Here is an 18,120-nt window from a genome sequence, read left to right as displayed (position 1 = left end):
AAAGTGACAATCCGAGGCCATGTGAACAGGAGGAATGACACAGCGTCAGTAATGCCAAGAATTTGTCAAATGACAACCTGGTGGACAGGAGCAAAGCAATTTTATACATGGATATTCTATACATCTATTGACACCGATTCTCCCCTTAGTGAGTTTGACGTTTGTTAACCAGGGTTCAATCCCCGCACAGGTCACAGGTTTTTAAACCCAGCTTTATCCTGCCTGTCAGTGATGCAGGTCATAGGGGCTGACATGGAAAAGGCTTTACTGACCAACTAAGGAGTAGAAGAGTAGAACGAAAACTCCGTTCATTTCATTTTTTCAACCTGTACGACTATGATTATCTCATTATACCACATTGATTATTCTTACTATTGTTACAGTTTAACCCTTTCTAACCCGATTACAAAGTTAGAAATGATTTTATTGTAATCGCCTATTAGAGCGAACGAACTCAGATCATTGGCCTGTAAAGAGTTAATTTGATCTTGTCTGATTTGAATAATGTAACTGATTTGTTAACCTTCTTTATACTTGTATTTTAACTGAGATCGATGCTATTGTAGTACATGTAGATTTAGAGATACCCTCCCCCCCCCTCCTCCCCAATTTGCACTATGTACGGTGGTACCCGTTTAAAATACGTATACGTAGGCAATTCGTTCATAATTGGTCATGATTTTCCCTTCAAGAATAAGTGAATAAAGTTAAAGATAAGCGCGTAAGATTTCCTCTTTGCAATTTGAATCAATATGTATATAATAGACATTACCATCTATGTGGAATCTATGAAAGTGATGCCTATTCGTAGTGTGACAATAGCTATGTTTTTGCATCGAGTGTCGTCGTACGATATATAACATTATGTGTAAAATATTTGAGTAATTTAACTTGTAGCAGAGAGTGAAATAGTTAGTATTTGTTTGTGCATTCAGCTAATCAGTGAACCAACATAACTAGTTACATTTTCTAGCTTTTTATGTTGATTTGCATCACGCTCGCTCTCTCATTCCGAATCGACAGTGTAACGTTACTATACTGCTCGTGTAGTCCGCTACAAGTATTCGATTGACACAGCAGGGTTGAGTTGAAAACGACAAATCTTAGCTTGTTAAACTTGTCTAGCGAGTCGTTTGTTAGTCAGTGTTTTTCTTTCAAGTCGTCTACCATATATAGAATAAATATAGAAAAGTTGAATTTATAATTCATAGGTATATGGTTGATATACTATAGTTCTCTTTACCACGTGATCAATATTAGACCAATGACAGAGCTGGGAATTATAATATGTGGGTAGTTGTGGAGTAATATATTCAGTGTATCGTCAGGTAGCTTACTGCTTGTCACACGTCGGTAAACCTTCAGTCAGTCTTGTCACGGACTGAACAACAGCTGGGAGTGGAGTATTCAAGTTCTGGAACATCATTCCTGGAGATAGTCTGTAAACAGAAACATTCATCATGTCGCATTCGTCTGTTACGGAAAAACGGACTGTGATTACGTCCTCCAGTACTGGTTACGATGAACCGCATTCTACATCGTACTACAAATCGGATATTAAACCAAGAACAACCAATGTTCAACGTTCAACCACTCATTCCCCAATGAGGTCATCAGGGGGTTACACCAGGACAGTGGAGATGTCCTCCGGCTTCCTCCCATCCGCTGCAGCTTTCGCTAACATCTCCAACACCGGCGTCAAGAGTGTGAAATCCCACCGAGAAAAGGAAAAACAGGATATGCGAGATCTGAATGAGAGATTTGCCAACTACATTGAAAAGGTTCGATTCTTGGAGGCTCAGAATAAGAAGTTGGCATCTGAATTGGAAGAATTGAAGTCAAAATGGGGCAAGGAGACGAGTGCCATCAAGCAGATGTATGGTGCCGAGTTGGATGAGGCCAGGAAACTTATTGATGATGTGAACAAGGAGAAGGGACGACTTGAATTAAGGATTAGCACTATTACTGAACAATTGGATGATTTCGCTAGACAGTAAGTAATATTAATACTTCATTATGTTTCAGAGAGATGACATCATTTAGTCCTGATCTAATTATTGCAATCTCAATGTTCTCTACATCTCTGCTCTCCTGGAACCTTGATAGCTCACAATCTCACATCCAAATCAGTGTTCATACTGATGGATTTGATGTAACATTACACCATAGCAGGAGCCTCTGTCTATACCATTCACACAGATAGATTTGTTTATGATCCATAAAGATTTAAACCAATGCATAATTTCAAGTCATTACAATTTTATAATTATTATAAGATGCAACTATTCGACACGTTTTAATATCAATAATTATATATAATAATATGTATTATAGTAGTATTTTGTTAGCTTGATATTTATCACGTTATTTTTATCGTCCAACCTTTTTATTCTACAATTTATCTCAGCCACTCCTAACACATTATCTACTGTAAAGGTATTTTGCAGAGACAACAATTTCCTCAAGACACTGTGTACAAATGACACTATATTTTTAACTGTTATTTTTCATTTTTGTATATTTAATAGAACGAAATGTTCAAGTTGTGCATAGGCATATATCAGTTTTTTTTTTATATGTAACAACGAGTAAATACTTTTATAGCGACTACCCTCATCAAGAGCACATTGTTCAGCTTTCTATTTTACTGCACAATGCATCAATAAAATGAAACATGTTGGCTGTTTATGATATTGTTGTGTTTGTGTTTTACTTAAGAAAATAATAACAACAATCAATGAAGCCGGGTCAATAGCATTTATAATCACTTAGGTAACAAGTAGGTATTCAATAATATATTACTCGATAAACACTGTAAATTGTTGAAACGTTGCGTACTGGTTGTTTTTTTTATATCACAAATTGTGATCTATCCGTTAGTATCATTGAACGATTGTCAAATAATATAGGAGTAGTATATTTACTTTGCATCCCCACACAATCCACTACATGTTCAATTCCTATAAGAAATATAACTCAAAACAGGCTTATGTATTGTATCAACAGTAATCGCATTTCTTACGAAACTTAACCCTGGCTTATCCCACCCTAAAACTAAACCACACAAACCCGAGTTAATCTAAAGTTGAGGTGTTAAATCTCTGGTTAATCTTTTAGAGTTTTTAATGAGGTCATGAAATTTCACATGTTACAACAAGCCAGTATAAATATTCAGATATTCAGTTTTAAATATTCCACAAAACAGGCTCACAACATCGATATTTTGAAGAAAGTCGTCAGGTAACGATCATTTCAATCTGACCACCCGATGCCTGTGGTTCCTTAACTTGAAACACGACATTATGATGTCACTATCATAATAGCCATTCCAAGCCACCTAGAAAATCAGACTGATACAACTAAAATCTTGGGTTTTTGTGAAATTATAGAAACAGCCTTGAAAACCTCTCTTCTAGTTTCCTGTCATGTATGGGACTGACAATCCTACTGTATAACTTCCACCCACCTTGTCAAGTAACAATTGAAATATGAAATCGAATTATTTAAAGAATTTGACCTAGATATACTGGATATGTATACGAGAAGAGGTTTCATTCAAAACTAGAAACCGATATCTGCATTATCGTACATAATTATAGCTAAGACCTCTGACCTTTATAGATCTCGCAACTACATGACAATAACACTGACCCACAGGTAACTGTCATGACATTGACCCACAGGCATTCGATATAACACTAGCCCACAGGCGTTCGACATGACACTCAGCTGATTGCTTCTCACCTCTTACATCTTAGTCAAGGTGGATTAAAATTTCCCTGTATCTGTCTGGACTAGCTCAGATGGCGATATGGTCACCACTGTACCATAATTTATACCTAGTGGCCTAGTCCCTGAGCTGGTAGGACATTCCTTCCAATGTTAGCATAATTTAAAAACTGCTTTGAGTTTGCCATAGTACCTTGCGTTACAAGCTCACTTGTGGCTATTTATGTTTAATATGTATATAATGATATACCACGAATATTTAACATATAAAATAAGTCATCACTTTCCCGTGATATACAGGTATATTTGCAGCATAATATTCTCTTGATGTATCTTTTTAATTGTGTCATGTGACTTATGCAGTAATATTATATATTGTGTATAATGTACAACACCTCCACCTGTATGTACTGTCACAGATATACAACAATATACCTGCTGTAGTTATGAATAATATTGAATATTGAATAAATTAGACCTGACCTACTTTAGATAATTTTATTATATGTATTGAACCTCATTCATATTTTACAGCTAAATTGTTTATGACACGACGTTTCTACAATTTACACTGTATGTCTAGTTTATTCATAAAACACGTTTCGTCCATGATCACGATGTTTCAGCCATTTGCACTGCATGTATTGATGCTCATTTCTAATTTATAAACCCGTGTTTATGCACAACGTTTTTATATCGCATTCTGACGAATCTCTGATAGAGATTTTATCCCCCAAGCATGAGTCATACCAATACCAAGTAATCGTTAAAAAACTTTTACCCTGACCTGAAGTGTCAGATTGGCCCGTCAGTCTCTTTACTTCCTGTCATTATACCAAGATTTTTAAAAAAAATTAAATTGAACCTGATTCATTAATCAGTATATATCTGTCCACAGTTCTATTGCAATATGTTGCAATGTTCAGAAAAAAACAACAAAAAAACGGGAAACCAAAAGCTAAGTAAGTCAACGATTAAGCTCAAATAGTTCAATACCACAAATCTTTATAAATCATGAAGCCTACTGGAAAATAACCATGTCATGAACCCAAAACGAAATGTCAAGAGCTGGAATTTTCAGAGCTATTTAAATGTTATTTGGTTATGTTGTATTTCACTTGATAGATTTCTTGACAAACATAAAAACAGAAATTGATTGAATGGGTCATTGAACTTGAATTAAACTGTCGAATAAACACTATCTGGGTTGAAATATGAATAATACACCTACTTATATTGTATAGAGTTACGTCAAATTGAGTTTAAACTTAATGAAGGTTTTAATAACTACATTTGAGTTTATTGTTGAAATTAAAAATAATGACTTGTGTTGCACAAAGTTTCACACCCTCCTATTTGTTAGACCACTCTACTATTTAAGCTATATTAATAGGATTGACCTTCAATGTGATAATGTCTATTGGGAGATCATTCATCATTCTACTGACATTAATCTCCTTGATAACATAACAACTTCATCTACAGCTCGGTCTGATTCGAGTGTTTCATTACATTATGACACAAAAGTTGGATAGTTGGTGTCGTCTTCGGCAAAAAAATCTTTCTCCACAGTTGTTGCATGAGCATCGTCTCATTGAACGGCTTAGAAAATACCAGCTCCCACTGCAAAGTGGTTATCTTATGTATACCTGGTTTTCTGAAAGGGGTCAGAGAGTCCTGTGGCGAAATATTATATTTAAACATTATGGCAATAGCCGGTCATTGACAAATGTGCCTCGAGGCTAAATAAATTGACAGAGTAATTCGACCATGTAATGTTCATTGACCTGCAACACTTGGAACTCATTCAAAAGGATATTATGTAAAATCATACAGTATCTGGATCTGTAACTAGGTTTTTTATCTTGTCATCCTGTCATAGATTATGCATAGTTTACTTGGTGTTGCATATGACCCACATTTACAATTGACGCTTGAATGATTAAAACGTCTTTGTTGTAATAATTGAAAACCAGGGCCCTGACACCAAATAAAACGTATGTTCAAGTTTGACTGTATAACACTGTTTGATGCTTTGCAGTGTCGTGGATATGCAAGACTGGAAGACAGGTATCTTGCAGCTTTACATCAATACGTGTTCTCTTTTTTGTCACTCTCACTACAATGTCCAGTTGCTGGTCAGGTGACTTAACTGTGCGATAGGTAACCTAGCTATTGGATAGTTTACTCTGTCGTTGCGCAGGTGGTCATGTTTCCAGGCGGGCTGTTCTGGTTATTGGTTCTGTACCACAAATATGTCGAGCTCCAGTAAAATAGTTTATTTTAATTTATGAAAATGTAAAACAGGTTGACCTTAGCTGATGCTGTCATCGTATGAGTCATCTTATACCGGTAGATAATGCCATCTCTCGAGTTCTATTATTCCTGCAAGTGGTCTATTGATTGACAGGAGGTAGTGTCATACTGACATTCTATCCTGGCAATGCTGACAGGATGTTACCTGTAGAGTACCGAGAATTGTATTGTCAGGAACTTTAGCATGAATAATTGAAGCATTACATGTTAGTCATAAAGGCATTTTATCAGATATCATGCAATGAAAGAAATACCAGATATGGAGTTTGTCCTCGAGTCAGATACGAACAGTAAATCATGTCAATAATGGATGATTTATCTGATATTAACAGTGATAACCCATGCACCATTAGTAATGATAGCCTTATTGCCTATTCATATGCTGTCTTTGAGTCAGAAACCCGCAGCAAATATTTGCACAATAACAGTATCTGGTGTATACTTGAGTCAGACGCTAGCTGTAAATCTTGCACAAGTCAATGATATTTTATCTGTAAATGAACAGTGATAGTCCATGCTACACATATAATTGCATAATTGTATATTCACAAGCTGTTTTGTCTTTAGTCAGAAACCTGCAGTAAGCTTTATAGGTGTCTTTAATCATACATTATCTGTTATATACCATGAATAATCCATGCAAAACATGTTTTTCAATAAGGCATTACAATCAGTTCACATTTTATACTTCAAAGGGATTTTCCCGAGCATTAGAAAACTGTAATAGCATTAATGTTTGTGTTCTGCTGAACTAATAATTGTTTACAGATAAATCTCATTTACATTTGTTAATTTTGAACTGCTCATTAGTCCAACCTCTGCCTGTATCATGCTTTGTCAGCTTTTTCAGCTGGTTGTTCATATTTTATATTACTTGTAAACAACACTGTTCTTTCGTTGACTGATATATTTACATTGAATAGAATTGAATAGTGTCATATAGAAATATCGACTGACATACCTATATTCTGACTTAGTCATCAAATGGTGAATAACCAATTTCTTACATACGGTTCTCCATTGTTGTATTGTTTGTATGGGGATATAGGTGATTTTTTTCCAATAAGAAATATTGTCCTGAACGTCAATTTACCGATAAACGTATAGAAATTAGATATATTTCTATTGGTGTGAATCATCTTATATATACATTACCATTAATACAAATTCATGTGATTGTTCATGAAGACTAAAGTTTAATTTTTATTTTAATTGAATTTAAAGGTCACGGTTCGCCATTTTCTGGGGTTGATTTAGAGTTTCGAATATATGTAAATAACCCTCAGAAACTTTAGATTGCAAAATCGTAGAATTCCTTCTCATATACTTCAAATTATAAAAATATGTTATATTTCTATTGTATTTCTATCCATGGCAGTCGTCATTTGAACTTTCAATTGCGAGTAATTCTTGACACACATGGATTTAAAGGCTCAAATTTCGACTGTGAGCTTTGACCACTATTACTGATTAGCTTAGCTAAGACTGAGGATGAGCCCATTGAACAGATATGGGATTAAATTCTAAAATATAGCGCATAATAATAACCGTCGAGTGCAGATAAGGACTTTCATTCAAAAGTTAGTGAAAGATTATTGTAATATGGGTGATATATTTCCATTGAAGAGATCTGTAGTGAATACAAATTACATATGACTATTCTCTACAACCTATCTCTGTATATAACAATAGTTTATACTACAATTCTCTATTCACTAACAATAGATATAACAAATAGACACATTCTCTAGGTTGAATAAATTCACATAATTTTATTTGCGAATATTGTTATTATTCTAATTATATATCGATTATATTAGATCAGCAATTTATGAAAAGAAATGAACAACTCTGAAAGAACAAATGTTGATGCCGAAAGTCGACCCGGTGTTGTCTCTCATATTGTAAAGTATTCCATTAGTAGCACTGATACTGAGGTTCAACAATGTTTTTATTTCTCGATGAAGAACTGGATTTAAATCCCCCAGGATATCGCCCAGGATAGCACTGATACTCATATTGAGTGAGCTTCCTTGACGATTCATGTCAAGACCAAGAAATATAAAAGATGCAAGTTTTGAAGCTTAATGAGGTGTAGTGAAAACGTTCTTCATGATTCCGAGCTTATACAAGTTGTTTCATAAGCACCAATATTCCAAAGATGTCGCAAAACGATAACAGCGTCCGTGGTCAACTTCTGACCTTTCTGATGCTTTTAAGTAATTCTCAAATCAACGTCACAAAGTTCAAACATAACATCTTAAAGACTAGAACAGGCTATACGAGTAATGTTACTATGATGTAGGTTGTTTTGAAAGATATAAAGAGGTATAAAAGGGTCAGTGATACCAACAGGTGTGGACTAACTAAACAAGTTGTGTTCGTACCAGTTTGTAGATGGACGTAGATAGTGTATGAACACCAACTGTAAGGTCTGGACCATTGAATATCTTGAAATATCTAATGAGTAAATACCACACACTGCACAGTTCGAAGACCATGTAAAAACAACTTCACTCAAAATATGTTTGATTTATTGGTGCAAGTCGAATGTTACTGACTAATTTTCTTCACTGAATTTGTACAAGGATGAAAAGATTAAAATTTATAGTCGTTCATCTGAGAGAAAAGTCGCTTATGCTTGTATTCATCTCCCAACCAGAGGTTTAAATGAATTCTACTGAATGGTTTCCGACTGGAACCTAAAGTTTGAATTCGGACCGACAGCTATACTATCAAGATAGGTCATTAGGTAAAGCAGCAAAAGCTTATTTTCTACTCTCATAGTGACCAAGGTGTGTTAGTAAGTTTCTAGTAAAAGATTATATGCCTTAGTTTCTACTCTCATAGTGACCAAGGTGTGCTAGTAAGTTTCTAGTAAAAGACTATATGCCTTAGTTTCTGCTCGTACCATGATCATATTTTGCCCAACAGAGTAACGTGTTTGACAGTGTAAGAATGCTGATAGTGAAGTTATTTAAGATATACCGGTCTACAGTGTTAACAATCCAGTTTGTCCACATTATTAATGATAAAGAAGGATAACTAGGGAACACCCAATCTTATAAGCTATTTAAAGTCCATATTTTATTCTTTTCTCATAAATCACATGTCCTTTTTACTCTTTATGAAAAGTAACAAATATCAAATGAGCAAAATTAGTTCTATGGCCTCTCTGATTTGGGAGAGTATAAGGTGCTTCAGAAGGATAAGCGTCTTCATAGTTGAAACCTAATTGTCAGGAAATTCTATAACTTTCATTGTTACTTCTGTGATTTTTATTTGTGATCGACCTAGACGTCAGAGATAGGGAGGGGGGTCAACAACCACGATCAAGTTATAGTAAATAGAAAAGTCAAATATTGAGTCTTTCGTATCTTATTTCACTTAGATATCGTGATCGAAGACTTCTAGCCTGCCAGGCACCAGTGGAATATTGATCGCGTAGATGCTGATTCAGCTATAAACTTTCCTTATATAGATAATAGGATTAGATGTAATTTGCTTCAAGATATTGTTGCTAGTCCATATATTTTACATCATAAACAACATTAGTTGTGAGGCCAATTTGAATATTTTTCAGTTGACCTCAGGTATTCTGGCATCCCCAGTCTGTCAGGATTTGGAGAAATGGTACCAATATTCTGACACAATTTCTCATAGTGCTCTTACTTGCAGTTTCATGGTCCTGACAAGAATATTCAGTTTATATTCTCATCATTATTGAATAAGAAGCAGTAGGGATCAACACTTCATTTCATGTGGTCATCAGGTGTTACTTACTGGACAATAGTCCTCCGGATTTTACTTACCAGCCAGTAAGCGACAGTGTGATGGACATACTGACCTCGTGGGAACAATTAAAATATATAAATAGATTGTCTGGTTTTATTGTCTCCCGTAATATTGATTTCACAATATTTCACATTGTCTGAATATCAGAGGATGGATAGTGGACAATGTCATCACCGTGTCGAATCGGACATTAAATGGTGAATCTTTTAATAATATATAGATCGGAAGTAAATGATTGTAATAACAGAAAACCGCCAATACTGCAATCATGATTTACAATCCAAAAATTGAAACATTAATTTTCTAATATTGAAATGATTTATGTTAATGTCTCACTAGTGATTGATTAATCATTTAAAAAAATCAATGTACATTTTGCCAATTACAATAAAAAAGACAGGAACTGTCAAAAAAATTTAAAATTTACCTCAAATTGCAAGATGTTCTCCAGGTTGGATAAAGAGAAAGAACTTTTGTGCTAACATGCATATTTGAAGTGGCTATTATAGCGGTGAGAAAGGGTTAATGAGATTGGTAATGAAGTGTTAAATGACAATGACTGACCTCAAGCCAAACCTCATTGAGTGACAGGCCGTGATTGGGTTAACTGATAGTGGGCAGTGTCTGAATAATACATATTACATCAACGTGACAGCGGAAACAATTGATTGACTGGTGTACTATTTGATTAAATTTGATGGAGCCCAGATGAATTAACGTAGTGTCCACCACTAAACTGCGATTGATGAGCATTATCATATCATGCTAATTTATATCAGTTGTTTATTGGTTTTCATCAATATATACTATCAGATACTTCGGAAGAATGATCATATCTAGTCCCGGTCTGAGTACTTTGTTCTGTCATTAGTTATTGAAACTTTAACATCCTCTTCCAGTAAATTGATATCACAGACTGGTACCTTACTCGGTGCTCCCTTGTATTATTTCAATCACACTGCTGTCATGCTTTGAAAAATACCGTTTGAAGAGCAATCGCTATGCCTTGACATTACCCTCAGTAACATGTTGAATTAGGTCATCAGATGTTGGATATTAAGACAATAGGATGCGTTTAGTATCCTTTGTAGACATGACTGTGTCCATGTCTCAAGATTATCGAAATGTTGACAAAACATAGCGATAGGATATCAGTGTATGTAGAGATAACACTTGTCTTAAGGGTGTGACTGGGGAATGATAAGATTAAGATTATGGTTATTAAAGAATATTCAGATTATCACCTAATCTTATACTATTTTAGCGACTCTGATCTAGGGCTTTTTGCTTCATAGCAAAATAGTCGCACACTAACTTTCGCCTTTACTCGCACCTAAACAGTGGAAGGCATTTCTTCAGTGAAATTGGATTGTCACACTTGAGATATTTAGCAATGGGCAATGGCGATTGGGGCAAATAACATCTGTGTCTTGTTATTCGTCTGTGCTATCGTGGAATCAACTTTTAATACGCGTGTATTTTATTAGATAGTCATTTTAACTTAAATGTATCCGAATAAAAAACCCAATCACACCGTCATGAACCAAACATGAATATTACCCCAAATTATGCGATCCAGTCCACGTCTTACATTATATATCGTTACAAATTTCTTAATACATAACATTCAGATAAACATCACCATCATTTCTCGCTTGAGAAATATTTCCACAGTAAACATCTATTTTGCTGGGTCGTCAGATTTACTAAATCGTTTATATTGGACTACTCAAGCAAATCCTTCATAGTTTAATTTACCTAAGAGGTCATGTATGTAAATGGGTCAAGGTCATTGGAATGAATTATCGTATATTAGCATTGATGTTTAAATGGTTTATAAAATAGAACAGGACTACAATAACGCCATCCTCTAGGAGAGGATAGTAAGAGAACATAACGCAACACTCTTATTTGACTCACACAGGATGCGAAAAAGAAGATATAGTATAGTATATTAAGGATTAAATGATATATAGAAATATTAGAATATTCAACTCATCCCAGCGCTAGGCGATTAGATGTCGTGATTTCGAATCCTCTGAAGGTCAGAAAACACCTTATTCCTGGGCTTTAACCCCTAACATACAGCAGTTCGATCAATACCAGTGTCCCGATGGCCACAACATATTGTTGTTGATGTGTTTTGTTCTGGATAATTAATTAGATAAACTATGAATTAACTGACCACTCCTGGACTAACAGAGAGAAATATTTACAAGGGAATTTATTCTAGTTATTAACGTCCTATTGATCTGGTCTATAGATCTTCATTACTTTGATTTCTTTACCCCATTCATCAAGGTCAGCACGTATTTGATCTTTCACCTCCATCCCACTGAGTTCAAACAAGAGAAAATGGAATTATTGACATCTTATTGCCTTTCTCAGAAACAATTATACTGATTGCTGGTATGGAGATTGGCAATATCAGATATTTTTTACACAATAAGAAAACTGGAGAATAAACAAGTCATTACTGTAAAATAGCTAATTTGGAAAATATTAGATTGTGTTGGTTCCTATGGTAGTTAAACCACTGATAAAACAGCAAGTCTTCCAATATTTTACATCTCCTGTACCTAAAGAATATTCAGGATGCAGTAGCATCCATCAAAAGAGTGTGCACAATATCTGTTATTGCGAATTATACAGCCAAATAAAACACACCTAAAACACAGTGGACTACTGCTGTGTTTGTATTGCTAATTATTCCTTAAAACGTTACATTTTGCAATATTCAAACGATATTCTACAGTTACAATGACGCTCTATGCATTGATTACAGCGTAATGTAGAACAATTACAAGAATCTGCAGATTGAAGGCTTCACGATGTGCCATTTTGCGGAGATGTATTTTAACCCACTTATTATTTACCTTACTTGATCTAGAAAACTGAAGTCAAGTAAATTGTTTCTACTTTACAGACAGTGTTCTATTAACAGGAATCTTTAATATTCATCACTGGAAGCCCCAGTGGTTCTACAGAAAGAACAGAATTGACTTCATGGAATAATTGATCAGCAGGTCAGATTCCAGCAGAGAAATCGATAACCCTTACAATACCGTCTATTAAACACACCAGGCTGTGTTCGATTCTTCTATTACAATAACAGCAATACACTACAAAAGATACAATAATTCCTGCGAGTGATATTAATTTCTTCCACCTTTTGTGATCCTTTTTATAGGAATTGTCGGTTCAGTTATAAACTCTTTGATGCTTAGTTGACCAGAAAGACGAAATTGTATTTTTTAATTAAACCTTTAGATGATTAATGTAGCATTGGGTACATTATTCCTTTCAAGTTGCTATTTTGCTATTGTCTGAATTTTTGACAATGTAAAATCACAATGTTATACAGATGCACAGCACACAAATTTGACTGATCAAAGTAAATTGTTATCTCTTAGGCATTAAAATAAATTAATCATTACAGTGCAAAGCATGAGGATAAAACTCTAATGCGATAAAATAAGTGGGATAATTTTACATTTCTGTACATTAATGAAATACGTTGTTGAACGAACGTTTGGTTGCAAACAACTGTATCACTTTCCAAAGACAGATTCGTATAAGTCGGTAGGATTAGCCTAATACAGTGCAGAAATGGGATTTAAAATCCAATGGTATTTGCATGGCAAGCTAAATAATAGTATGATTAAAAACAACAGAAAATCAAAGTCATTTGAAATATAAGTTTAGAAGGAAATGGAATTAGTACGACAGTAGATCCAACTGTAATTTGAGGTTAAAAATACAGAAGAGTGGGCCACAAAACCCAATTTTGTGTGCTAAGCAAATTTCATAAAAGCAGGACTTTAATTTCCTAACAAACCTCTGAAGTCTGAGTCACCAAAGGTTGTTTTTATAGCATCCAGTTAAAATAGGCTGAAATTTATCATTATCAGAAGCCAGAAAAATCGATCGTGCTGAGCAGAGAGCAAGGTTAACGCTATTACTGGTTGCCTGATTTCATTATAATTCCTAATCACCTTGCAGCCAATAAAAACTTCAAATAAATTCCAACTTTCCTTTATTCTATAATCCTAATTTGTCATCTGTCATCGGCAACGGAATCGTGAGAAAACATCAAAGGATTTCATGATACAGGTTTATTAGATTGAGCCTCGGTTCCTATTTTACTGAGATTTCATCGATTTTAGATTCCAGGGTTTCATTGTTATTATAATTTAGTTCCTTATTCTCAAAAACTCAGTTAAAAAGGACGTTTTAAGAAATTCAGTAATCTGTATTATTTGTTGGCACCTATAATATCCAGAGCAGTGCAAGACTAACCTGTTCTATCTGGGAAAAATATGATCCAATATGTCCAGTATAGTAACTATATATGAAGTTTAAAATGAAGCGGTTCAGCCATTAAATCATAAACCTTCTTAATGTCATCGCCTTGTAATAACATAGTGATATACTACTAAACTACTAATTTACTGCAATTTCACATAGAAATTTGTACGCGTTTTAGGCAATAACAGACATTAATTCAACCTTTGGAGACAGAATACAAACATTTAAATCAATGAATCATACTGCCATGTAGAAAAATAAAAATATCTACACCTTGGAGAAATCGTAAAGAGTGATCATGCATGTTGAAACCAATAAAATACTGTGTTTCAGGAACGATTTTTATGCTGAATAGATGAGATCAGCAGAAAAATGACGCCATGGAGTTGTTAAATCTCATCTATTATACATGCTAAATGTCGATTCTCACCGGATATCTTGAGACATAAAGTTATTCTGTTTTTAGAATGCTCCTTTGGTGATAGATATAGTTTGAACACCAGTTCTGAAAAAGATCCCGTATGTATATGCATTCGAGATGGTACTTATTCTGTGTGGCATCAACAAATTCTAAGATGTTGTTCATATTTGATCCACGTATATGTCTGATAAATGTTCTGAATAAGGGTTTTGAAGGTAATTATTTCCAATAGAATTTAGTATATTTAATGCATCATTTGTATTTTACTTCATCGTTGAGCGTTCAAGAGCGTTGATTAAGTATGACTTACTAAGAGATAAGAATTTTACATTAAGAATAAAGAAATAACAATGAAGAACATTCAAAGCCATAGATTGGTGGCAGATATGCTACTGTAAACCAAATATCAAACAAGACAAATCAAATGTTTTAAAGAAAACACCATCCGAGAAAAGACAAAAGGTTAAAAATCGAGCCTGAAAGATATGTAAATATTATTCAACCCTGGTTTTTTTCTGAAATAAAGCCGATAGTTATTCGTTATGTCATGTATTGTCATGTCTTATGATGTCTAATATTGACGTCTAATGAATACATAAACGAAATTCTTACATTATCACTAATCTTTATTCTCCAGTTTCTAAAAATTCACTCCTGGGTCTAAATCAAATACTTTTGACACTACTGCACATTAATTAGATAACTTTTTACAATGGATTGAATTCAGATTGCATACAAGTCATATCCACGCACTGAAGGTGCTTGTAGCGTGTAATGCATTTTTTTGTCCACTGCCTGAAAATGCCACTACTCATTGAGGTTTGTCTATTTGGACTGGAATGGACTTTCTTCCATATCTGCTTGATTCTCTTGGGTGTGTCAGAATGATCGGTAACACTTAAACTTGTGACCGAACAACAACATCCAGCCAGACTATAGTTATTCTATTAGGTAACCATTAGTTATATTGATTATTATACAGACAGAATAATACAAATATCTTTAATATATTCCATCAGGTAATAATAGCACGCTTCACTGGTTACTATAGACTAGAACAACAAGTTAATCATCATTATACAGTCATTACTGTGTTGATAATCGAGGCTATTAATTAACTCTTTCTATTATTGATGAGTTACCGCCCTTGAGTAAATGTAATAGCCCAGGCGTACTCGGGACTTTACTAAACGACCTTCATTTCCATGGCAATAGCTACTAGCTACAAATGTATGCGATATGGATTTATCAGTTTTAAAATGGTTCCATAATATATGCTGAAACTGTAGCAAGAAAACATTATCAAAAGTGGATCCATAATACTCCGTAACACAAAAAGGCATTTTAGTTCACGTATGATTGATTATCTCAAAGCTTTACCCTATATAGTTTTATTTATATTATGCCATTAAACAGAATAAAATATCATCTAGTAACTTTATCATTGCACACATAGACAAACAAAACAATTATCTGTATAGGCAAGTATATTGTGTTAAATTAATTGAAACCAACTAAGCGAGTAAATAAACAGTTTACATGGCATGTGTAGTAAAGTACACAAACAATATTCTATCTAGGGAAATTAAGATCTTGATGTTTATTTCATAATGATTTTAACTAATTTGATATTAACTAAGATAAAGATTAATTATAGTTCAGAAAGTACAAACTGCCTTGAGTTTGTCATTAGCAATTTCTGACTTTCAATTAAACCTGCATGAGCATGAGCAAATGTCTTTTTGTTTTGTGGAGTGTTCTATTATTTATCAGCTAAAGCCTGTTTTCAGTCAACAACATTTAACAAGGTTCTCAACAATTTATGTCGATTGTGATTTTTGGTGCAATGTAAGGCCTAATTTCTGAATTACTTACTATAGTTTGTTTTGTCTAGATAGATTTCATGACAGTTACACCCATATCGCAGGTCTAATAATATGTTTTGTGTGTATCATTATTTTTGGTATTTAAAACTGAAGGTTGAACGTATAGTTATTAAGAGTACAGGTTAAATTATTATCTCTATTCAGTGTGGGGTGTACATTATATTCTTGACGAGAGTTTATCCCATGTTAAATATGAAATAAATATAAATGTAACTGAAAACGTATTAGCAAAGTGGTCTCTGATAATTTATGTATTTTAATCTGTATATTGTAAAAGCACCTGCACTATATACATCTTGATAATTATAACAAGTGTGTGGTCCATCAGAAATACTTACGATCAAATACACATCGTGAGAATATTTTATGATAGCTACTAGCTTATTTAGCATTATGACCGATACTTATCACGTTATGCGATACTTAATGCTTTAGACACTGAATTGAGTCTCAATACGGTTCTAGGTCACGTTGTAGTTCAACATTCTGCTGTGACCGATTGATCTTCTGGGTCCTTCCAGGGTATCACAAAGAATGTTAAAGTCCTACAAGCTAATCTACGGCTGTCTGGGTCGCTATGACTAGAAATAAACAGTCGATTTTCAACCAATCTCTGGAAGTAAAATGCCAGGAAATAATCAATTGAAAGGCGATACTTAGATAAAAGTAAAACATTGTTCACTAACATGCATTTTGATTTCAAACTTTTATCTCTGTTTGTTTATTGTCTAAAGTCGGATGCTACGAGCTGCGAGTTACAATCTATCTGTCAGAGGATCTGTATTTGGAATGAAATATTGCGGCTGTTGGAACTTTATCGATAATTTTATTACTTCTGAAAGGACGGTCTCATTTTTAAGAGTTTTGCTATAAAACAAGATTATGCAAGCTAAAATGAAAGAATATGAAGAATAAAACTGAAGTGGTAATGGAATATAGCTGCTGGTGAATAAAGTGGATCATTTGATCATCTTTGATATGACGATCTCGTTGTTCCATAAAACTGAAAGATGAAAGCATGTGAGAAAAATGTCTTGAAAATAAAAATTAATGTTGCTAGAACTTGTATTATAAGAGAAGCAAACAATAAATGGTTGAGTGTGATGTACAGAGATGAGTTCTGAGATTGAAAACATTGTGCATTAATTATTGCATGTAACTGGGTCCATTGAAATAACGAAAAGTACTACGAAAAGAACAGGAACGACACCCCATTATAAATAGAGAAAATAACAACAAGATAATGGATATAATACTAATCCCTCCCATTTGAGCAACGTTTCGATACACATGCAGTAAAGATTCTAGTTTGCCCTCATACACTGAAAGAGATTCGAGCTCATAACCATTATTGACCTGAATTACAAATTGAATATTGCCATCACATATTACTCTCTAACCTAATAACGCCCAATCCTCTACAAACTGAAGTGTAAATCTGCAATAAATAAAATGATTTCACCAATAACCATTAGTTTCCATTATATATAGGATTTATATTGTTTCAACATTGAAACCTAGTTGTAGGTTTATCAGCAAAGATGGTAAATTATTATGCAGAAGATTAAAGGGATATGCCTATCTAATTTCGTTATGGAAAATCACAATTCCCTTCAAGAAAATCGACTTGGAAGATCCACCTATTTTAAAGAATGTACTTAGTAG

General features: G+C 34.1%; 1 protein-coding gene across 1 annotated transcript in view; it reads left to right on the top strand.

The window, feature by feature from the left end:
• The first annotated feature begins 1,358 nt into the window (after window positions 1–1,358).
• Window positions 1,359–18,120, top strand: part of LOTGIDRAFT_204366 (hypothetical protein) — a 33,279-nt gene continuing 16,517 nt past the window's right edge. The window contains exon 1 of the mRNA XM_009062359.1: window positions 1,359–1,993. Within this exon, the coding sequence (XP_009060607.1) occupies window positions 1,461–1,993 (533 nt within the window). The 5' untranslated portion in view covers window positions 1,359–1,460. The remainder of the gene's footprint in view (window positions 1,994–18,120) is intronic.

The sequence above is a fragment of the Lottia gigantea genome, assembly GCF_000327385.1.
Source record: "Lottia gigantea unplaced genomic scaffold LOTGIsca_51, whole genome shotgun sequence".
In the NCBI taxonomy this organism is placed as follows: domain Eukaryota; kingdom Metazoa; phylum Mollusca; class Gastropoda; family Lottiidae; genus Lottia; species Lottia gigantea.
The sequence above is the reverse complement of the archived record's forward strand: the minus strand, read 5'-3'. Positions and strand labels throughout refer to the sequence as shown.